The sequence below is a fragment of the Styela clava genome, chromosome 7 (genome assembly GCF_964204865.1).
Source record: "Styela clava chromosome 7, kaStyClav1.hap1.2, whole genome shotgun sequence".
Taxonomy (NCBI): domain Eukaryota; kingdom Metazoa; phylum Chordata; class Ascidiacea; order Stolidobranchia; family Styelidae; genus Styela; species Styela clava.
The window spans coordinates 23,064,863-23,084,839 of record NC_135256.1 but is presented as its reverse complement, the minus strand read 5'-3'; the positions used below and the strand labels follow the sequence as shown (position 1 = coordinate 23,084,839).

General features: G+C 34.8%; 1 protein-coding gene and 1 long non-coding RNA gene across 2 annotated transcripts; one reads left to right on the top strand and one right to left on the bottom strand.

The window, feature by feature from the left end:
• Positions 1-283: 283 nt before the first annotated feature.
• Positions 284-4,279, bottom strand: LOC120328065 (F-box only protein 36-like). The gene is made up of 5 exons (XM_039394460.2): positions 4,132-4,279; positions 3,676-3,790; positions 2,565-2,737; positions 1,982-2,083; positions 284-946 (listed from the first exon to the last, which is right to left on the bottom strand). The coding sequence occupies exons 1-5, from the start codon at positions 4,228-4,230 to the stop codon at positions 878-880; spliced, it is 558 nt and encodes a 185-aa protein (XP_039250394.1). The 5' UTR covers positions 4,231-4,279; the 3' UTR covers positions 284-877.
• A 6,146-nt stretch (positions 4,280-10,425) lies between these two features.
• On the top strand, positions 10,426-14,881 carry LOC144425132 (uncharacterized). The gene is made up of 7 exons (XR_013477282.1): positions 10,426-10,833; positions 11,563-11,690; positions 12,016-12,180; positions 12,561-12,681; positions 12,759-12,928; positions 13,700-13,789; positions 14,381-14,881. It is a non-coding gene; the product is annotated as an uncharacterized LOC144425132 (long non-coding RNA).
• Positions 14,882-19,977: the final 5,096 nt, after the last annotated feature.

The window sequence follows — 19,977 nt, the reverse complement described above, 5'->3', positions numbered from 1 at the left end:
TGAAGTTTAACTGGAGTCTAAGATGTAACAGTGATTTACAGGTCCACTAAAACTTACATCTTCGATAGCTACACACAGTATTGTGAGTTGTTTCAATGTGTAAATATCTGCGATGAACTGTAGTTATTTTTGCTGGGTAATAGGAAGGTTCCATGATATATATACAACTCTTTCAGAGAACCTTTGTCAAACTCGTGGAACAGCTCCATCGAACCCAGGTAAAGAAGCACTGGCGTAGTAGGACAATAAACCCTTGGTACAACAGTACATATAACACCACAAACATTTCACATTTTTCTATATCATTAGTACCAAAATATAATATGCAATAAAATGAGAGCAATATACATCTCACAATCATGTTTTATCAAAAGCAAAATGGCTGAATAATAACCAAGCAAAAACAAATCAACAGTCACATGAAACAAAATTTTCAATATATTTTGAAATCTGGATAGCAATTGGGATCACCATATCATGGATTAGCCCTATCAATTTTGTCACTAGGAATGAAGATTTAAACAGAAAATGTAATGAAAGAAGCTCATATGAATTATTGTACTTGAATGAATGTGACCACAGTGAGTACATATATGAAATCAAGCGCAAAACTTCTATTTTAAAGTTACAAAATCAGAGCCACTCCCAATTATTTGAAATATCTTTAGGTAATTTATTTACACACATAAAAATCTGAAGGTCATTCGAACAAAACTGGTTGTGACAAGATTCAACTAATGACACTGGAAGTAAGAAGTTTCATACTATCATTTGTTTATAACACAAGCAAAGCTATTTATAGTTACCGTAACACACATAAAATCAGGGGCATGTATAATATATATACTATGTCATGCTGCTGGCATCTGCGTACAACTTAAGCATCACATTCTTGTTTGCGGCGACGCATTTGCATCTGAAGCTGCAATTTGTTTGTGAAAAACATCTGCAAAAGAAACATGTGATTAACCGAATATTCATGTTTGATTGAAAAGTGTGGAGATATACGTAGTTTGGTCGATACAAAACATGTTATGAATACTGAGTATTGTATTTAATAACAATGGGTCATATTTAAATTGGCTTTGTGTTCATTGAGAATTTAGTATAAAACTGTTGGAGTGTGTTCTGTGTAAATTTTGTAGTTTGCATTATGATAAAGTCAACTTCTGATCCTACATATCAGTGCAACTTTACACAAGTCTGTGTCAATAAAGTTAAAATATATAGTTGTATTTTACTACTTTCTAGTCTAATATTCATTCAAGTGAAGCTTTTTATTGAAGTATTTAAAATTACATCGATATCTGTAAGGCTGTATAATAATACACAATGACTCAGGTCTCCAGCATATCGGTTTTAGCACGTAATATTAACCCAAAAACATCTAACTTTAGAATATAGGAGATTTTTTCATAATATTTGCTACATAAACTATTAAACTGTTTAAATTCTGACAACATGAGCAATTTCATATCTTAAAATACGAACCTGACATAGAATATCAAGTTGGTTCAAATCTTAAAATACAATATTTGCATGTATCTATCGATATTAAATCCACAAAAGAATTTAATCATTTATTGAAAAACGTTAACATCTCACATCAATGTTCCTAAAAACTCAGACAGGGAGTCTTTTGTAAATGAAAGGTGGCTAAGATCAATTCATATAATCTTAAAGTTAGTCTTATTACGGTACATCTTTTACAATAGTCCCTTTGATGAGATATTTGGCTTTAGTTTGTGTATCGTTTATTTGATAATCAAAGTAATCGTTTCATTAAGAATTTACAATTAAAGGTAGGTAAGCGTAGGGCACAATTTATCGTACAACTAAGGAAAGATTAAAATACCTTGTACGTGCCTGAATTGAAAATTCTTTATTGTTAAAACTTCGAATACGAATGAGCAATATGGCACTACTGGATAGTTAAATTAGTTTTATAAAAACACTCTAAAATAAACTTCTGATCAGGTACCTGTTTATATCCAACTTCCTGTGCATATAATTTCATGTCGGGAGTCACAGTATCACAACATCTATCAACAATGTGTTCCCACAGTTGATCACATTCACAAAGCTAAATAAAATATTTATTGAGTTTAAACATCTTTCATATAGTGCCAGAGTTTTCAAATGGAGGTATGCGTCATTCCTTGATCAAAATAAATTGAATATACATGGTGGAGCCAGGATCATGAAACTTGATACTACATTGATGGCTTCCCATTTTCTCAATCACCTGATCAAAAGCTTTCTATTGTCATGTAAAGATGTAATATGGCACAAAAAGATTGTAAATATTTTGGTGACGTGAGTTTGCTTTCTATATACAATGAGTAGGATATTTGAATCAAAACAGCAAAACTTGAACATCATAACTTAAGTTCTTGGCAAAGCTTTTTGAAATTTATTTTATAAACACTGACATTACACAAATAAGAGCTAACAGTCAAATGAGTACTTTCAGTCATTGGTGATAGTCAGTGAAATTTTAAGCACAGAAAATGTCACAATGACTTTATTTTTGAAGAATGTTCAGCTCCTATTTTCATACAAACCTCATGGAAATGTCTGTTGACTTGAGATAGCTTTGCAACATCTTCCAACTCCAAGAACGATATGATGTAGATTTGCAATGATTTTTTCAGTCTATCCAAGAAGTTGTATTTTCCTTCGCATAAGTTTTTAACATACTCAAGTGTGTTTTTACCAAATATTCTCTTTATCTCACCTAAATCAGGACACAAAGATAATCGTCAAGTATCCCTCATATATATTATTGGAAAGACAGTTATTGGCCTCACACACGCATGCTAATTATAAGTAATAAATTGAACTAAAACTAAAATGAACCTCTGACTATAAGAGCTATCAATACAGAGAGTATTGTGTACTATACTGCAAGTGCTTTTTCCTTGTTTACTTCCTATTTCGGATCCTTATGTGTCAGTTGCCACAAGAATGCTTGAACGAGATATGTGATATAAATGTAATTAAGGATAGCATGTCTGTCCATGAAATAGCAAGTATATGTTTGATTAAGTTATATATTGTTTTGTCTGAAGAAGTTAGACTATGATACTTGCTATTTCGTGGAAAGAGATTATGCTATTCTTAATTATAAAAGATATCATGAGTTTTTTAAGGATCTTGATAACGTGCCGAGATAGATGAGGATGACCCACATTCCTGACTTGATCATCTTTTTGGTATCAATCCCATGCCCATCCTCTCATTAAGATATAGCATATCATGTCCACTATTGCTATACCCAATCTCCATTCTCTAGACTAGAGCTTAGGGAAATGAAAACCATGAAAATATCTTCTTATTTAGGTTATGAGATGACCAACAAAATTTTGAGTCATAAGCATTCTTAGCACCATAATTTTTCGTATTAAATCTTTATATAAAACTTCAAATTTACTTTTTAAAACATTTTAGTTCAAAATAAACAACTTAATAATAAGAAATATGCAATTAGGCTTGTTTCATACATGCTTCCCCATAAGTAAACGTGTAAAGCAGAAACCGATAGCATAATGTTTTTTAAGTAAAAAATCATTCATGGGATTGAAAATTTGGATATGTTGCGTTAAAAATATGAGTAAAAATATAATGTTGTGTTAAAATAAAAATATAATAAGCATTGAGAATTGATAATCATACTTTGCAAATCCAGATCATGCACCAAATCCTCAAGAGGAAAAATAGCTTCATTTGGTGTGACAAGGACATCTGGTTTCAGGCACTGGGGACTAATTTTCCAAGTTCTCCACTGAATCTGGAATATTAAAAATGCAATGTTGCTGGATTTATGTCAATCAAGTCAATATTAATGCCTGCAACTCAGTAAATATATTGTATTCTTGATAAATTTTGCGGCCTTTTTAATGAAATACACTTAGAAACAATTCTCAGTTTGTTACCCCTATTTCTTATGAAAGACCATCATAATGAATAATATAAGCCACAGAAACTACTCTAAACAGTGATTTTTATTACTTCAAAGTGAACCTTCATGAGAAAATGATTGCTGCCGGGTATCACTCATTGCTACCATCAGATTAGACTTTATGAATGTGTGGAATATAAAATGTAACAATTTTGAAATAATAGTCTTACATCTTTTAATGTCACTCTCATATTGATATAATCTTTACTTGGTGAAGGAGCTTGCTCACTGATATCAAGAAGGATGCCATTTTCAAGTAATGAACACATCTTTAATACTTTTAATAGTTAGTTCTTAATGTACAACAAAATTGATTAGAATAAAATTCAGCATAATAAATAAAAAAATAAGTCCCCTAATACAGATATATAAACTGCTTGTCATTTTGATATAAATAACTTCGAAAGTTAAAATGATCATATTACTTATGCAGCTGCAGCTATATAGCCTATCTATCACACACTATGTTTTTGTAAGATACATTCCCATTTTGCACAAATATTAATTTGAAAAAAATTGTGGTCATTGCACTTATTTTTTTATTAATGGGTGATTGCGTGTAATTTTTATATTTTAAACCACACTCCAGATATTAGACCTGCTCCAATTTTGCGTTTTGTTTGTGCATTTTATTAGCATTGTATAATTTGTAATACTCCCACACATAAACATGATTACGGATATTGTCAGGTATGAATATATTTATGGACAACAATAATTCAACTTCCACTGCAGCTTTTAGGCATATGATGAGATATGTGTTGACCATCGCCCGTAAAATTATATCAGCGGTTACTTAGTCAATTGAATAAAGGTGTTGAACCCTATTTGTGGTAGAGCAAATGGAATACTTACCATTCTTTACTATTTTGTACAATTGGAATGCCATAATGCTGCTGGCATTTGTCAGCCATGAACTTGAAAAAGTATACAAAAAAGGAACCTCTTATCAGTGGTGTCGCTAGGATGTTTAATGTGCGTCTATTATCTGATTGTCAGCAACCTATCACCGTGTTTCCCCAAAAATAAAACAGTGTCTTCCTTCAATTTTCTTTCAAAAAATAACACTAGGGCTTATTTTCAGGGGATGTCCTTTATTTTCATTTATCAAAAACAAAATTACAAAGTAGCTAATTACAAAATTTTCAAATATAAAAACTGGTATCCATTTACTTAAATGACACATTTTCCTCTATCACATGTTTTAGATTAATCATTTAAAACGTGTGGGAGAGATTTCTTGTTATCGATTAGGTAAAAAAAATTTGCGCTATTGACTAGGTCTTATTTTAAGGAGAATTCTTCTATTACTGTATTAAAATCACCCTTAAAATTCAAGGTAGGTCTTATTTTCGAGGAAATACGGTACTTGCTTCTGAAGTCCCTGAATTCTAGATACTGGTATACAAGTGATGAAGTTTCCCGAGTGCCATAGGTCTATAAAACTGTCTTGAAGTAGGCCTACTACCTATTGCCCTTCACGAGAGCAGGATTGTGCGAGCCCTCATTCTCGTTCAGTTATTCCAGCATTCCCATCGAATGTGAAATCCAAACAGCGCAATCGATGAACCAGAATCATATAATCTGAAGGTCATAATTATTTGTCATGATCAAATAAAATATCTCTCGCATTTTTACCAAGTGAAAACACTCTACAGCGAAGTCTGGACTGAAATACCTGAATATAGCAATTGGCAAAACAACCTAGCTTGGGGTCATTGGTAACGGACTCGCAGCCGGAGCGCCTCTTAGTGAAAACATACGTCAAATATCACGTCGCTTCGGTCATGCATTATTTTTTCAGAACCTGATTTAAAAATGAAAAATAAAATCATTTTCAGGGTATATAAAGAGGGTTCAGAATATCTCATAGCGGAGGCAATTTAGACAGCCCTTGTTCAGCACCTCTAACTTGTAATGAGCTCACATCTATGATAGACAATGGATGAACATAAACGGGGTAACACTGTTTAGTGACTGCAACGGTCATGTCATTTCAAGCATTCCAGTGAAATCATTGCTGTGGATAATTAAAATTACAGTAGTTCTTTTAACTTAGGGTTGCAGCCGCCCTTCATTTCAAAGGACAGTCCTTTATTGAACTTTTCTGTCGCTGTCTTTTATTTCTAGCATCGCTATTACCGGTACTATAAGAGCTGCAGAACACTTATAAAAATAAATAAAATAATAAATATTTACTGTGCAGTCTACACTGAACAATCTCCTGCTGGGTCCGGGAAAACGACTCCCGAATCGATTTTTCGTGGAATCGACTCTAATCATGGTATTGTTTAGATAGGTATGATTTCTCGGTAAACGATGTCGAGGAATCGAAATTTGGATTCGAAAATTTAAGACCAGATAGGAGGGTTCGTAATTGCCGTGCTAAAATGGTATGAACTTGAGAATTTAAGAAATGAGTTAAAATATCGATACAAACAAAAAATATTTGAATTTTGAATATAATGTGCAGCAACTTTTTACAAATGTAGATTGCGTTGTAACTCGCAAAAAGACATTTAGTATTAACATTGTTATTTATCGGATTCAAATTTATCTCTATCATATTTGCGTACATCGTTATAATCTATACTTGATAGTACTTTAAAATAGGCGCCAATATAACCATCTTCAGACCCCAATTCACACTAAAAAACAAATGACTCTCGGATTCGTTCTTTATTTTCAATGCAGCAATAACATAATTGGAAAAAAATTTTGATTTTCACGAAAATTGAGCATTTGGAACTCTAAATCTTGCAGGGAAATAGATATAGTCAGAATCAAGTTTATTTTTTTTCAGTCAGTAAAAAATAGCATACGAAATTGAGATATAGGGAAATTCAACACAGTTATACTGAGCAAGCCGCGGGGGACCAAAGCAGCGACACCAAAAGTTCCAATTATAATTTATAAGGTCGTGAATTTTAGTTTTCAGAGAACTGCCATTGTTGGTGAGTATGTCTACGACAGCTTACCAACTAACAACGGTCAATACTGGTGACCGTACATTTGAACCCATGTACATTTGAACCCATGCGTATATCCACGGGTTCAATCTATATGCGGGTGCTAAAACCCATGGGTTAGGGTTAGTATGGGTTTACCTATCCGTGAAACAAAAAAAAATCCATAGGTGCAATAGCATACAGGTGCAATTGTCATGGGTTCAAATGTACGGGGACAGATTTGCTTTGAACATGGATGACCTCTTCCATGAAATCGCACAAATTTGGCCTTATTCAAAGTTTTAAATCACGATTGTGTTAATACACCAAAACAATTTCATTAGTTTTTCCTGTGCCGGGAACATCAACGTATATAAAGCTTGAACAACCGTTGCTGAAGTCGCCGATGAGCAATAACAAGTAGACAGACATAGAACATAACAAATATTTGGTTAGTTTTGATGCTGCTGTATACAGTTTTTCGTGTTAAGTAGTTAATTAATTTGAAATATCAGGAATATATGTATCACAGTGTCCTTTATTTAAATTTGCCAAGGTTGACAACCCTACTTGTAGGCTACTTGATGTGTAAAATTGCAATATATATGTATGGAATTTATCTACAGAAGAAATCAAGTGTCCGGCAGGACGTTGTCATTCAATTTCTGTGATAGTAAGCGGTGATCCCACTGTTTCGACATCCTCTTTCGTGGTCGATATTTTTTTGTCATCAATTTGAAAAAGATAATTCAAGCATGTACATGGTCTTGTCGTTTACATTCGTCGAATGATACATGCATTGACTTATGCATTCAATTATGTAGCCTAACTCAACGTTATGGTAGGCTACTTTGTTGTACAACATTTTTACATGTCGCCTTCTTTTCAAGACTGTTAAGATATTAACAAACTTTATATCCCTCACTTTGTGTCCACTTGTAGAGGAGAAGACGGGTTTCGAATTGCAATGACGAGTTTGTCCGCATGGGCTGAACTACATTCTGTGACGTGGTATGCTTCAGATTGTGATGTGGGGATAGCGGCACAAAATAAATCTCCCTGCTGCTACGTGTACAATAGACATATATATATGTATACAATTGTGTAGTGCCGCAATAAATATTCTCCCAAACACCAGGTCAATAACACCTTACTGTATTAAAATTTTTATCTTTTATGAGTCTTCCAAATTGCATTTGCTGTAAATCTGTTGTGTTTCTTGTTCGCCTTACTCGTTTTTAGTTTTACTTTTCGGTAAGTTTGCCTTTTTTATAAAAAAAAATTGTTTTTCGATTCTGCTTCTCTTGTATTTTATTGATGAATTGCTTCATGATGGTTACATATTTTTAGTTACTGCGCGTAACAATCACTATTAAGTTTACTGTCCCAACTACAGCATATTGCCTCATTCATGTTACTTTTTATATTAATTTTTATGTATATATATATTACAAGAATATTGCAAATTATATTATATTGACCATTCTTACAATTAATTCGGTGCAAAAGTTATTGCAAATCCACTCTTGCAAAAGCCAACTACCAACTTTCATAACCTTTGGCCGATGCTGCCAGCAACATATTTTGAGGGGACGCTCGTCTAACCGCGTCATTACAAACTTCACAGGGTTGCTTTTCGTACCTGCTCCGAAAAGCTTCCTGTGTGTAAATGTTGCTTCAACAGTCTTTTTAATATTATAAATTTAATACTGACTAACTTATCGTATGTTAAGTTGCATGTACAGCAGAGTATAATATTACAATTACTCCGTGCAAAAAAATATTAAATTACAATACATTTATAATTACAACAGAGCAATGCTCAAATATATGGACACGTTACACAGAGTGAAGCATTCCTTAACCTTCACGCTACCGCTACACTCAAAAAAATTTCCGAGTAGCAAGAATTTACAGAATCCAACCAGACAGCCAGTTCCTATGGATTTAGCCTGTTTTATCACAGCTATTTCTAGACTAATTTTTGATTACTACTATTAATTAAACTACAACCCCTAGGAAGGCAATATGATGATTGAGTTATTTAATTCAAACTTAAATTTCCGAAACACAACTAAAAACTAACGAATAGCATTCGAAATCGCATCTTGCTGATTGGCTAATGTTACGAAATAAAAAATAAAGGCGATTCTCGGAAAACGCCCCTTGGAAAAATATTTCGCCCATTTTCGTGTTATTGCGGGCCAGATGAAAGGACGCCGTAGTTTGGTGACCCCTGGTGTAATTGAGCAAAAAATTTAGCTTATTACAATTACACAGAATGAAAATGTCCCAATTACATGAAAAACTGTAATTAAATACATCAATTACAAATGATCCAACTCTGATGTACAGTACCACCGTCTATTTGTCGGTTGGGTTGAGTACCGGGTAGTAGTGCAGCCGTACCGGTACTGCAGAACCGGATATCGTGTCAAACTAGTACCGTAAAACAGGGGTTCTCAAACTTTTGGTGTTGCGGAGCCCTTTAAAGGTTGCATATTATTCGCGGAGCCCCAAAATAAATGTTAAAACTGTTACTTTCAGATTAATATTCCTGAGCAAGTTAAAAGTACTTTACTTATTTTAAATGCTGAACCTTTTTTAATAAGGTTAACACAAGTCATAAATAAATCTAAATTTCAAACGTAAATTATACATACCAAAGCTGTAAATTTGACACTTGACAAACATATTAATAAATTAGGGGTCGAATCTTTTCCCTTTTGACATTTTTGGAAGATTTAAAAGGCCGCTAATAACGTGCGCAATTTCATTTTGTTACAATCGCCGATTTTTATTCGTCAGCATGGCGTGTTTTTGAACCTTTAAACATCTTTACGCCCGTTTATTCTCCCTAAATCAAAAACTTCCCTCGGCATATACATGTATTGTTACACAATGACGACTTTAATTGCTTTTGTGTTCTCATGGAAAATTATTGTTCAAGGTGAAAAACATGTTACCATATTATAGTCATCGGCGATGAAATGCTAAAAATAATAATTAATAAAGAGGTAAATCCGCAACTCAAATTTCTTGATAGAAAAACGGCATTCTAAAATATTAAAACTGAAACTTAAAATGGAAGATCAAACGTTTGTTTTTCAGCAGACTCATCTCAGATTGAAAACGCTTTCATAGACATTGTAAATCACAAAATTTGGTGTTATGTTAGGTTTTCATCGTAGTGCGAAATCGAAACACAGTCAATTGTGCGCGCGATGTACCTTCTGAAACTACCGATGGAGCCGAATTCAATAAAATAAATTTCAATTGTTCGTATCTTGCCCAGACATTGTGATTTTGTAAACGGCGATATCTTACTTAAAAATAATCTCAAGTGCGAAAGAACAAATGAAGTTTGACAAATCCCAAGATCGCAAAAATACGACTCCAATTTATTTATAGTTGTCAGTATATCACATCTTTTATGTTATTTTAGAATAGTATTCTTTCATTTCAGTAATCTCGAACCAAACGTGAGTAAGTCAAGTCAAGTCAAGTTTATTTTTTCCAACCAGTAAAAAAACAAAAAACACATGCAAAAATATATAGAAAAAAATGATATTTAAATTACTGGGGAAGGGAAGCCGCGGGGAACCAAAACTGGTTATCGAGCTGCGACACCCAAGGTTCTAACACCTAGTTTGACAGATCGGGGAGAAGAGTTTCATCGAATAGATACCATATAAATTTTACAAAAGAGCTAACTAATTGCAATTGTTATATATTATTACTAAAAATTACCGTGCATTAAATGTGCCATAATAGCAGCGAATAACCGGGGATTTCCCGTTTGCATAGACCTAGCTGTAGCGAAATGTTGTTCTGTAGAATAACTGGGGAATTTTGAAGGTGACCTGACCACAACGTGGTTGTGCTATGACAGTATGAAGCGATATAGCAATGTACACCGATCAGGTAAATAAATAAAGTGAAATTAGCACGCTGGATGTTGAAATAAATATTCACCTTTGTGTCCTGACGCGTTATCTCAGTACCGGTACCGTACTGCTTGTAAGCTAACAAGAAAAATATTAGGAACAAATATAAATCATTTGATACTGTCAGACTGTGATAAGAATACAATGAAAAAACAATATTGACATTTGTTGAGGTGAAAATAAATGTTGGTATAAAATCACTAGACTATGGAGTCCTTCAATGATAGAAATATCTGAACCTAGGAAGCACTGTGATAGGAATACTCCATTGCTTAAACTGGTAAATTGATGTTAACTAATACTAAAATATGAAACATAATTTGTAATACTTTTTCATGTAACATAGCACAATTAATGGTTTTTGTCCATCCTAAAGTATATATTGAGACACTAAATGTCTTTTTAGATTTGATTTGAATATCTGGTGGGACATGCTTTTTAACTCACTTGGTAAATTGTTCCACATTTTTGCTCCAGTGTACTTTAGGCAATTTTGGGTTATGGAATGTGACAAACGACGTAAATAAAAAGAGTGTGTGGAGGCTGATCTTGTGTTATGTGTGTGTATAGTACTTTGTCGTATAAAATAACCATCAAAAGCACTTGGTAGACAGTGGTTGTGATATTTGTGCATAAGCTTGCAGATCTCTAATTTATAAATATCTGCAAGCTTTAAAACATTAATTTTGTTATAAATTATGTTAAGATTTATGCGAGCAGACGAACGATAAAGGATTTTAACCGCCCTGTTCTGAAGTACATTGATTCGATGTAAAATTGATTGAGATGTGGATCCCCAAGCTACAATAGCATATTGGATATATGTTTGAAAAAGTGAGAAATATACCAATTTAAGGGTTGCTGTATCTATATAGTGTTGAAGTTTACCTAACATACCTACAGTTCGAGAAAGTTTTTTACGAATATCATTAACATGGACATCCCAACGTAAGCAGTTATCTATATTTAGTCCTAGATATTTGTAAGAAGGGACAGATTCTAGCTCTGTTCCATTGATGTTAATAGAAATTGCGGTGACTTGATGACGTTGTTTAGGGCATATATGAACAATTTTAGATTTATTAATATTGATTGTTAGCTTGTTGCTAATCATCCATTCGAATACCTTTGCCATCTCGATATTTACATGTTTTTCTAGGGTCAACACAGATTTCGCACTGTCGAGAAGACCGGTGTCATCTGCGAACAATTTTGTCAAAAGGTCAGAGCAATTTGAGATGTCATTGATATATAAAACGAAAAACAGTGGGCCAAGACAGCTGCCCTGGACAATTCCTGTTTTTATGGGAAGCACTTCAGACCGGTTAGTGCCAATTTCAACATATTGCTGTCTACCCGTGAGGTAGTCTTTGAAAAGGTTGTTGGCACAACCGCGGATTCCGTAATGGTGGAGTTTATCGAGTAGGATATCATGGCTAACAGTATCAAAGGCCTTTTTCAAGTCTAAAAATACGCAACATATATGTTCACCACGTTCAAATTTTTCGTAGATGTATTCAACTAAGTCGATAATAGCATGATTTGTAGAGTGATTATTCTGAAACCCAAATTGGTATTTATTAATAAGGTTGAAATTTTGACAAAAATCCATTAACCTGCGATATAAGAGTTTTTCAAAGACAATAGCAATACTTGATAAAATAGAAATGGGTCTGTAATTTGATGGATCTGTTTTATTCCCAGATTTAAATAATGGAATGACGCGGGCTAGTTTGAGGGCTGATGGGAAGATGCCCATTATTAAAGAAGCATTGAAGAAGTACACAATGATCGGGGAAATAATGTCGGCAATGATCTTGAGAAAGTAAGAGGAAATGTTGTCATCCCCAACCGCTTTTCCCTTTTTCAATGCTAATATTGTGTTAAAAACCTCATTAACAGTGGTAGCTCGGAGGTATATTGATTCCTTGGTGGTGGAGCGAAGAAATTCTTTGAAATTTTTATTAGAAGGTGGCACACTGTCAATAAGATTTTTACCGATGCTTGTGAAAAAATAGTTAAGTTCGTTGGCAATTACAAATGGGTTGGTGCTTTTGGAGCTATTTCTAAGGGTAAGTTCTGGAATTGAAGTACTTGAATTCGATTTTACATTCACAATTTCCTTAATTGTCCGCCAAGTGTGTTTTATGTCCCCCCTATAACTTTGTACTTTAGTAAGGTAATGATTTTGTTTGGATCTTCTGATGATGTGGGTTAAGGTATTCTTATACTTTTTGTAGTTTCTTCGTTGACTTGGGGTGCCTAGTATGTAATGCTTTTTATGCAACAAATTCTTGTTCCTTATCGATATTAAGATACCTTTGGTTATCCATGGTTTGTTTGCCAGTCTAGTCACTTTGCGTGAGCATTTTCCCATGGGTGCGTTCCTGTCAAGTATGCATTTTATTATGCTAATAAAAGTGTTAAACCTCTGATTGAAGTTGGTATTAGATAGTTCTGTGGCCATGAAGTTGTCAAAGGCGTTTCCCGCATCGTGTCTAAAATTTTCTTTATTAAAGTTTGACATTTTACGTTTTGTGCGAGCCGTATCAATTCTATTCGCTACATTAATATTGGGAATGCAACATATTATGGGAAAGTGGTCAGAGATATCGTCTAGTAAAATGTAAGACGAGTAATCATGATCTATAATGTTTGTGTAGATGTGGTCTATTAGTGTGTGGGATGTGGGAGTAACTCTTGTGGGGTGAGTAATTATGGGAATAGCCAAGTGAGATAAGAGCATGTCCATGTATTGAATGGTTTGTATATCATGGGCTAGAAGATTAATATTAAAATCACCCATAATTATAAATTTACTATTACGATTCTCTAAATTGCAGAGGCATTGTTCCATCGCTTCAGTGAAGTTCATAATGTCACTACGAGGGTGTTTGTAAACAACGCCAATGATGATGTTTTTCTTGGTATAGGTAAGTGGAGGACTAACCTCAATCCACAGTTCCTCACAGTTTGAGTAACTTAGGTCACATTGGTGAATTTCAGTGAAGTGAATATCTGATCTGATGAACATGCCAACACCACCAGATTTTGTGGGAGAAGGGTTATGAATAAAGTTGTATCCAGTAATTCTAATGTTGCAGATAGGTGAATTGGACAACTTGGTTTCACTTAATGCGATTATATGGGGGGCATGATGGAAGCAAGTTAAGAGTTGGATTAGGCTATCAATATGTTTTGAAATTGATCTAACATTCAGGTGAATTATAACTAAATCAGAGGACTTGAATCCCGAAGAAGTATTTTTAATGTTACTGGAATCTAAATAATTACATATGCCTGGGTAAATGTTCGAAGGAATGGTTAGAGTTTTCCAAATGGCGTCGGTCATGGGAGTTTGTTGTTGATGAGAGTTGAATAAACCTGTGTTATCTATAGATGTCATGATCTTTCTATTAATAACATAATATACATTAATAACATAATATACATACAAAGTTTAAGGACTGACGGTAATGAAACAACTCCAATGTTGGAGTAATCTAAATATTTTCTTGCTACAGGGCATATAGATGGAGATCGGGCTGAGGAGACCTCGGAGGAATTATCTGGACCGGACAGAAGGACGTTTAAATCAATGGATTTATGACAGAAATACCTACAGCTAGAGGGAGGCAAAAGTATACAAGTAAAATGACATTTAAGATTACACAATTTACAATGCATATAAGAATTGCTACGGCATGGAGAGTGAATTACTGAACACAAGTTATCGAATGTCATGGAGACTTATGATAATGTTATAAAATGAAGACCGATAGAAAGAGTCTGACCTATTTGATTTTGTGAAGATCGTCTTCATCTAGTATTTCTAATGTGTCCGATGAGCACAATTACATTATAACGACGAGACACGTTAAATGCTCGCATCCGTCATGGATTGAATATTTTACGCAACAGAACACTCGTTATCCGTTTTTTTAATCGCGAAGAATGTTGCGCGAAAATTTCCGATTCCAATTTTGAACCACCTCCCTCTTAAGAATCCTGACTGCGCTCCTGCTTATAAATAATCTCATTTTTTAATTCCGCCTCTTTACCATATTTCTAGGCTATATTGTTGTCAGATTTTATCAAAGCTGTTATTGCTTCTTTGAACAGTTACAAAAAATCTTGAGTCGGTATTTTGAAGAGTAATCGAATAGCTCGCGGAGCCCTGGGGCTCCGTACGGAGCACCTTGAGAACCTATGCCGTAAAACACTGACATATTACGAAAAACCTACTTTAGTACAGCATCTCTCGGATCATCTACCGCCCAACCACATGCGACTACAATCAAAATCGCAGCGTCCCCTCAAAACGTGGTTCTGGCAGCAGTCGTCACGCTCTGTTGAGTCGTATGAAAGTCGGTAATTCTTCCAAATTACGTCCTTGAAATACTACATTCTTGTGAAATCCGTAGCTCAGAGGTTGCTATTTAGTATAGATAGAAGAAGAGTAGCCTATGCATCTTAAAGCTGCGAGATGCGTAATCTGCACTTGACTGACAGTGCTGATTTGCTACTGACGCAAGATTTCAAGCCTGACGATTGTGAACTCCAGCCATGAGACCGAGACACGAGGCCGTTTATCTTTCAGTTTCGTAGCGCACATGAGGAAACTACCTGAAAATGATTTTAAAATGTTCCTTAGAAATTTAGAAACAAATGATGCCTTGTTCCCATTTCCAAACTTATGGGTTATACTCTTCCACCCAACAATGACTGAAGAAGCATGTTCTGAGGGCAAATTACCAGGCAGGACTTCATCACTGTTGACTTAAACCAAGGCCAATTATTCTTCCACCTATTGGCCATGGATGGTTTCTTGATGATGGTGTTTTGCAGGTTGAATTGATGGATCTACTTTCAGCCCGCAAATCAGTTCTTGAGTTGGCAAACTGCAAGTGTAAGCAAAAAAGCAAAATAGGGGTCAAAATAATTTATGCATGTGTGCCAAAAACAACCTAAATTAAACAGATTTTTGTTTTTGTTTAGACTGCAAAAACCACAGTACACTAAGTCGATTTTCGAGAATGTGGATTTCGGAAGCAGAAAGTGAATTAGATATATATTGAAGTTGATTTAATAAATAATATTTATTAGTTATTTTTCAGACATCTGTTAGTGTCGAAAGGGACCTCCTGAAGATGGCGCACAACCTGAACTCAGGTTGTGTACCAGGTGAGGGTTAAGGTTGTGCGACATCTTGGTGAACTCAGGTTGTGTACCAGGTGAGGGTAAAGGTTGTGCGACATCTTAGTGCGCATACTTCAGGAGTACCGTTAAAAATTCTGTTTCTATAAATAATATTGCCTTTGTTTCAAATACACAACCACATAAACGGAAAAAAGTCTAATTCTAATATTTTTGTTCACTATATATGTACATACCGTATTCATTTAATTTTCTTGACTTTTCCGGTAAATTTCTAAGAGAGAAATAACTGATTTATTTGTGTTTTTGTGCTCACGATGTTAATTTGTGACTTCATTGCTTAAAAATAAATATGTGTTTGATATCTCCTATGAAACAAGAGAGCAATGCTCAAATATATGGACACGAAAACTATTTACAATAATTGCATCACGCTGTTAAACCAGCAAATATTTTTTGCATTGATAAAACCGCGACCACCATATTTCATAACATGTTGAAAACTATTGGAAACATTGTAATGCTTTTTTATTGGCATATTGATGTTGTTTACCGCAGAACTGTGATGAAAAAAAAAGATGAGCATATACATAGCAGCTGTGCAAGCGTACAAACAAAATAGAACAAGTTAATTTTACTGCAAATGCAGTAAGAGTAAACATGTAAATGAACTTGATATGCTTTGGCACTTACCTACGTCACATGTTAAAAATTATCGGGGAAGTTGTAATGCTTCTTCCTTAGCATACTTTCGTAATTCACGGCAAAACTGTAACAAAAAGATGAGAGCGTAATTCACTGCAGCACTGTGGTATAGTACCGGTGTCTTAACTCACCAGTACCATACCGTATCTGTAAGCCTGATACCGGTATTCGATCGTGGAATGGTTCTTCTTTGGCATATACAAATTCAATTCATTCTCTGTTATCAAAATAAACTAATACGTTACCGGTAGTATACAAAACTTGAATCTGTGCAATAGTAAGTCACCGTGCTGTGTTACGGTATACCGAAACTGTCCTATCTTCACCAGTTGCAGTTCTTGTCTTGTGTCAGCTTCAATAAAAAATTTCAAGATGATCCGACTTGCAACTTCATAAACACCAGCGATCCGAAACACTACTGTAATATAACGCCAGGTACGGGTACCGCCAACGACTAACATACCGCGCAGTTCACAACAACTCTTAGCGAGCAAGAATCACGTTCGCTTTTTCGCCGCAAAACGAATCTCTTGAAGTCCACAGAAAATTTTGAAATAAATAAAAGTAATAGCCTTCTGGAGAAAATTTCTATCTTTAACAACTGAAAATTGCAGAGCAATTGATCCAGTAATTAAAGAGAAAAGCGATTTATTGGGTACCCAAAAAAATGAAAATTTCCAAGAAATTGGTCTAGTAATCAAAGAGAAAAGCGTCCAAATTCTGTGTCAAATACCAACAAGAACAAGAGAGCTATGCTCAAATATATGGACACTAAGAATAAAACGAAATATATTATCATCACTTCACCGAAAACCATAGAGTACCCTACGCCTGCACGAAGCTGAACAGTGAAACAGCTACATGGCTATTGTAACTGACTCACTAATACTTGGGTACAAATAACGGTACAGGGACTGTCATAGCTCTTCCACGTCCTGTGGTCATATTCTTCTCCATCCAATTTCAACGTGAATTGAAATACCAAGTGATCCGAGTCACTTCTCCATCACGATATGCGGTACGGTAACTTACCAGTGCCCGATATTCGTTCGCGGAACGGTTCATCCTTGTCATATAAAAACTCAATTCATTTCCTCTTATCAAATAAAAAAATAAGGTAGGCTACGAAATTTATGTTGTACTGTAACGAAAAGATGAGAGCGTAATTCACAGAGGTACTGGTACCGTACGGTACCTTACCAGTACCTGTACTGTAGGTCTGCTATTCGATCGTGGAACGGTTCTTCTCTGGCATATCGAAACTCAATTCAATTTGCTCTTATCAAAATCAACAAATACGGTAGGCTAGATTTGCTAGAAAACCTACATTTGACATTACTGCAATAGTAAGATCGCGAAAGGAATAAGTCAGTTTCACTGTGGTACGGTAACTGAGCAGTACCGTACCTGCAGGCTTGATCACGCGACCGCTTGAAATAAGTTTCAAAACAGTGTTCTCGTGAGTAAATTTTAAAACAGCGAAATTTTGAATGAAATATCAGATTTCATAGGAAATTTAGGAATAAATGAAAGTAATAGCCTTCTGGAAAAAAAATCAAACTTTAACCACTGTAATTTCAAAGCAATTGGTCCAGTATTCGAAGAGAAAAGCGATTTTATAATTATGGTGACGAAGAAGAACAATAACAACAACGTAATATTGAAACGATCGTTATGTCCACTAAAGTGTCCAATAAGAACAACATAGCAACAAAACGATCGCTATGTCCTATGTCCACTACGTGTCCAATAAATGCAACTTCTTATGATGCTGATCTTTGTTGTAAACTGCTTGTCTGAGAAAGTCTGATTCTGGTCAGACAAAACGTTACAGAAATACAATTGTGTTAGCGTGCAGCAGGGCTCTTGAATTACATAGTTCTTATGTTGTGTTGTTGTAAACCTATATGGTTATTGATTTTCTGGGAACCCATTATATTCAATTTCGCATCAGGATTGTGGAACATGCTGTAATGCGTTCAGTATGTTCATTTTCATACAAAACTAAAGAATTTATTAAGTTACCAGATGTGCGCTACGAAACTCATTTTCTAGGCGTTTTTCAGGGCCTCGTCTCAAGGCCCATATGTAATCACAGGGCAGACTCAAAAATCACAACGAATGAAAAATATGAAAAAATAAACAAAGCCGTCACACCAAAATTAGAACAATGAAAATATGAAGATACAGCAAAGTCAAAAGTTTTCACCACACATAGATATTTCAATGTCAAGTATGGCACCGCTTTTATTCAATAAGTGGTCAATATTCTGTAGCAATGCAGAGCGAATTTTTTATATGACTGTCAGAAATTAGTGATCTTATGGGAGATTTGGCATGGTTCATCCGTGAAAAAACTTGATCGTACAAGTAAGTGCTGTCGAATATTGAGGTCATAAAAACGGCCTCTTCTAGCTTCACAGAAAAAAGACAGGAAAACAGATTGAAATACATGCCAGACGATTGAAATAAGTTCAAACATCTCTCTCCAGCAATAACGCCCACAAAAGGACATAAAAAAAGCTTTCGATAGCCGGGTGGTGCTACTCGCGCGTTTGAACGACGAGGAATCATTTTTTTTATTAGAGGTTCCAATAATGGCTCAGCTCTATGAAAGATATTGATGGGATTCGGATAATACCGCACGGGCCACTCAGAAACCTTCGGCGGGCCATGGGTTGGACGACCCTGCTGTAAAAGGTTTATGAATCAGGAGAAATACTTGGTAGGGATGGTTCTGCGGTCCCAAGTAGAATGGAAAAGCAGCCTTACATACCGATATTTAGTTTACGATAGTTCATCGCGTTATCATGATTTGCTTCAGTTTACTTGCTTTGCAGATATTTCACCATTTTGATTGATTTTTCCGTTAGGATGGGTGTTTCCCTTGACCCCAGAAAAATTCGGCTCATACTTTACTATTGTAAAACGTTTGATACTTATTTTGAGATTGTTTTGGAGAGTTGGCGCTTATAAACTGATTTACATGTTCAAAACCATCAGTTTTATTAAAATATTCAACCACGTGTCGCTTACAGGTAGCCTACTAATATAGCTAATTTTTACCTAGTCTATATCGCAGCTTTTTCGGGTCTCAGTTTTGATCTTTGCAACTAAACTAAAGCTCCTCGGAAGGCATAATGACAATTAAATTAGTTGATTTACAACTAATTTTTGAAAACACAACAGAAAAGTGAAAAATAACACACAAAACCGCGAAAAACGAGGCAATGTTTGCAATCATGTTTGAATATATAAG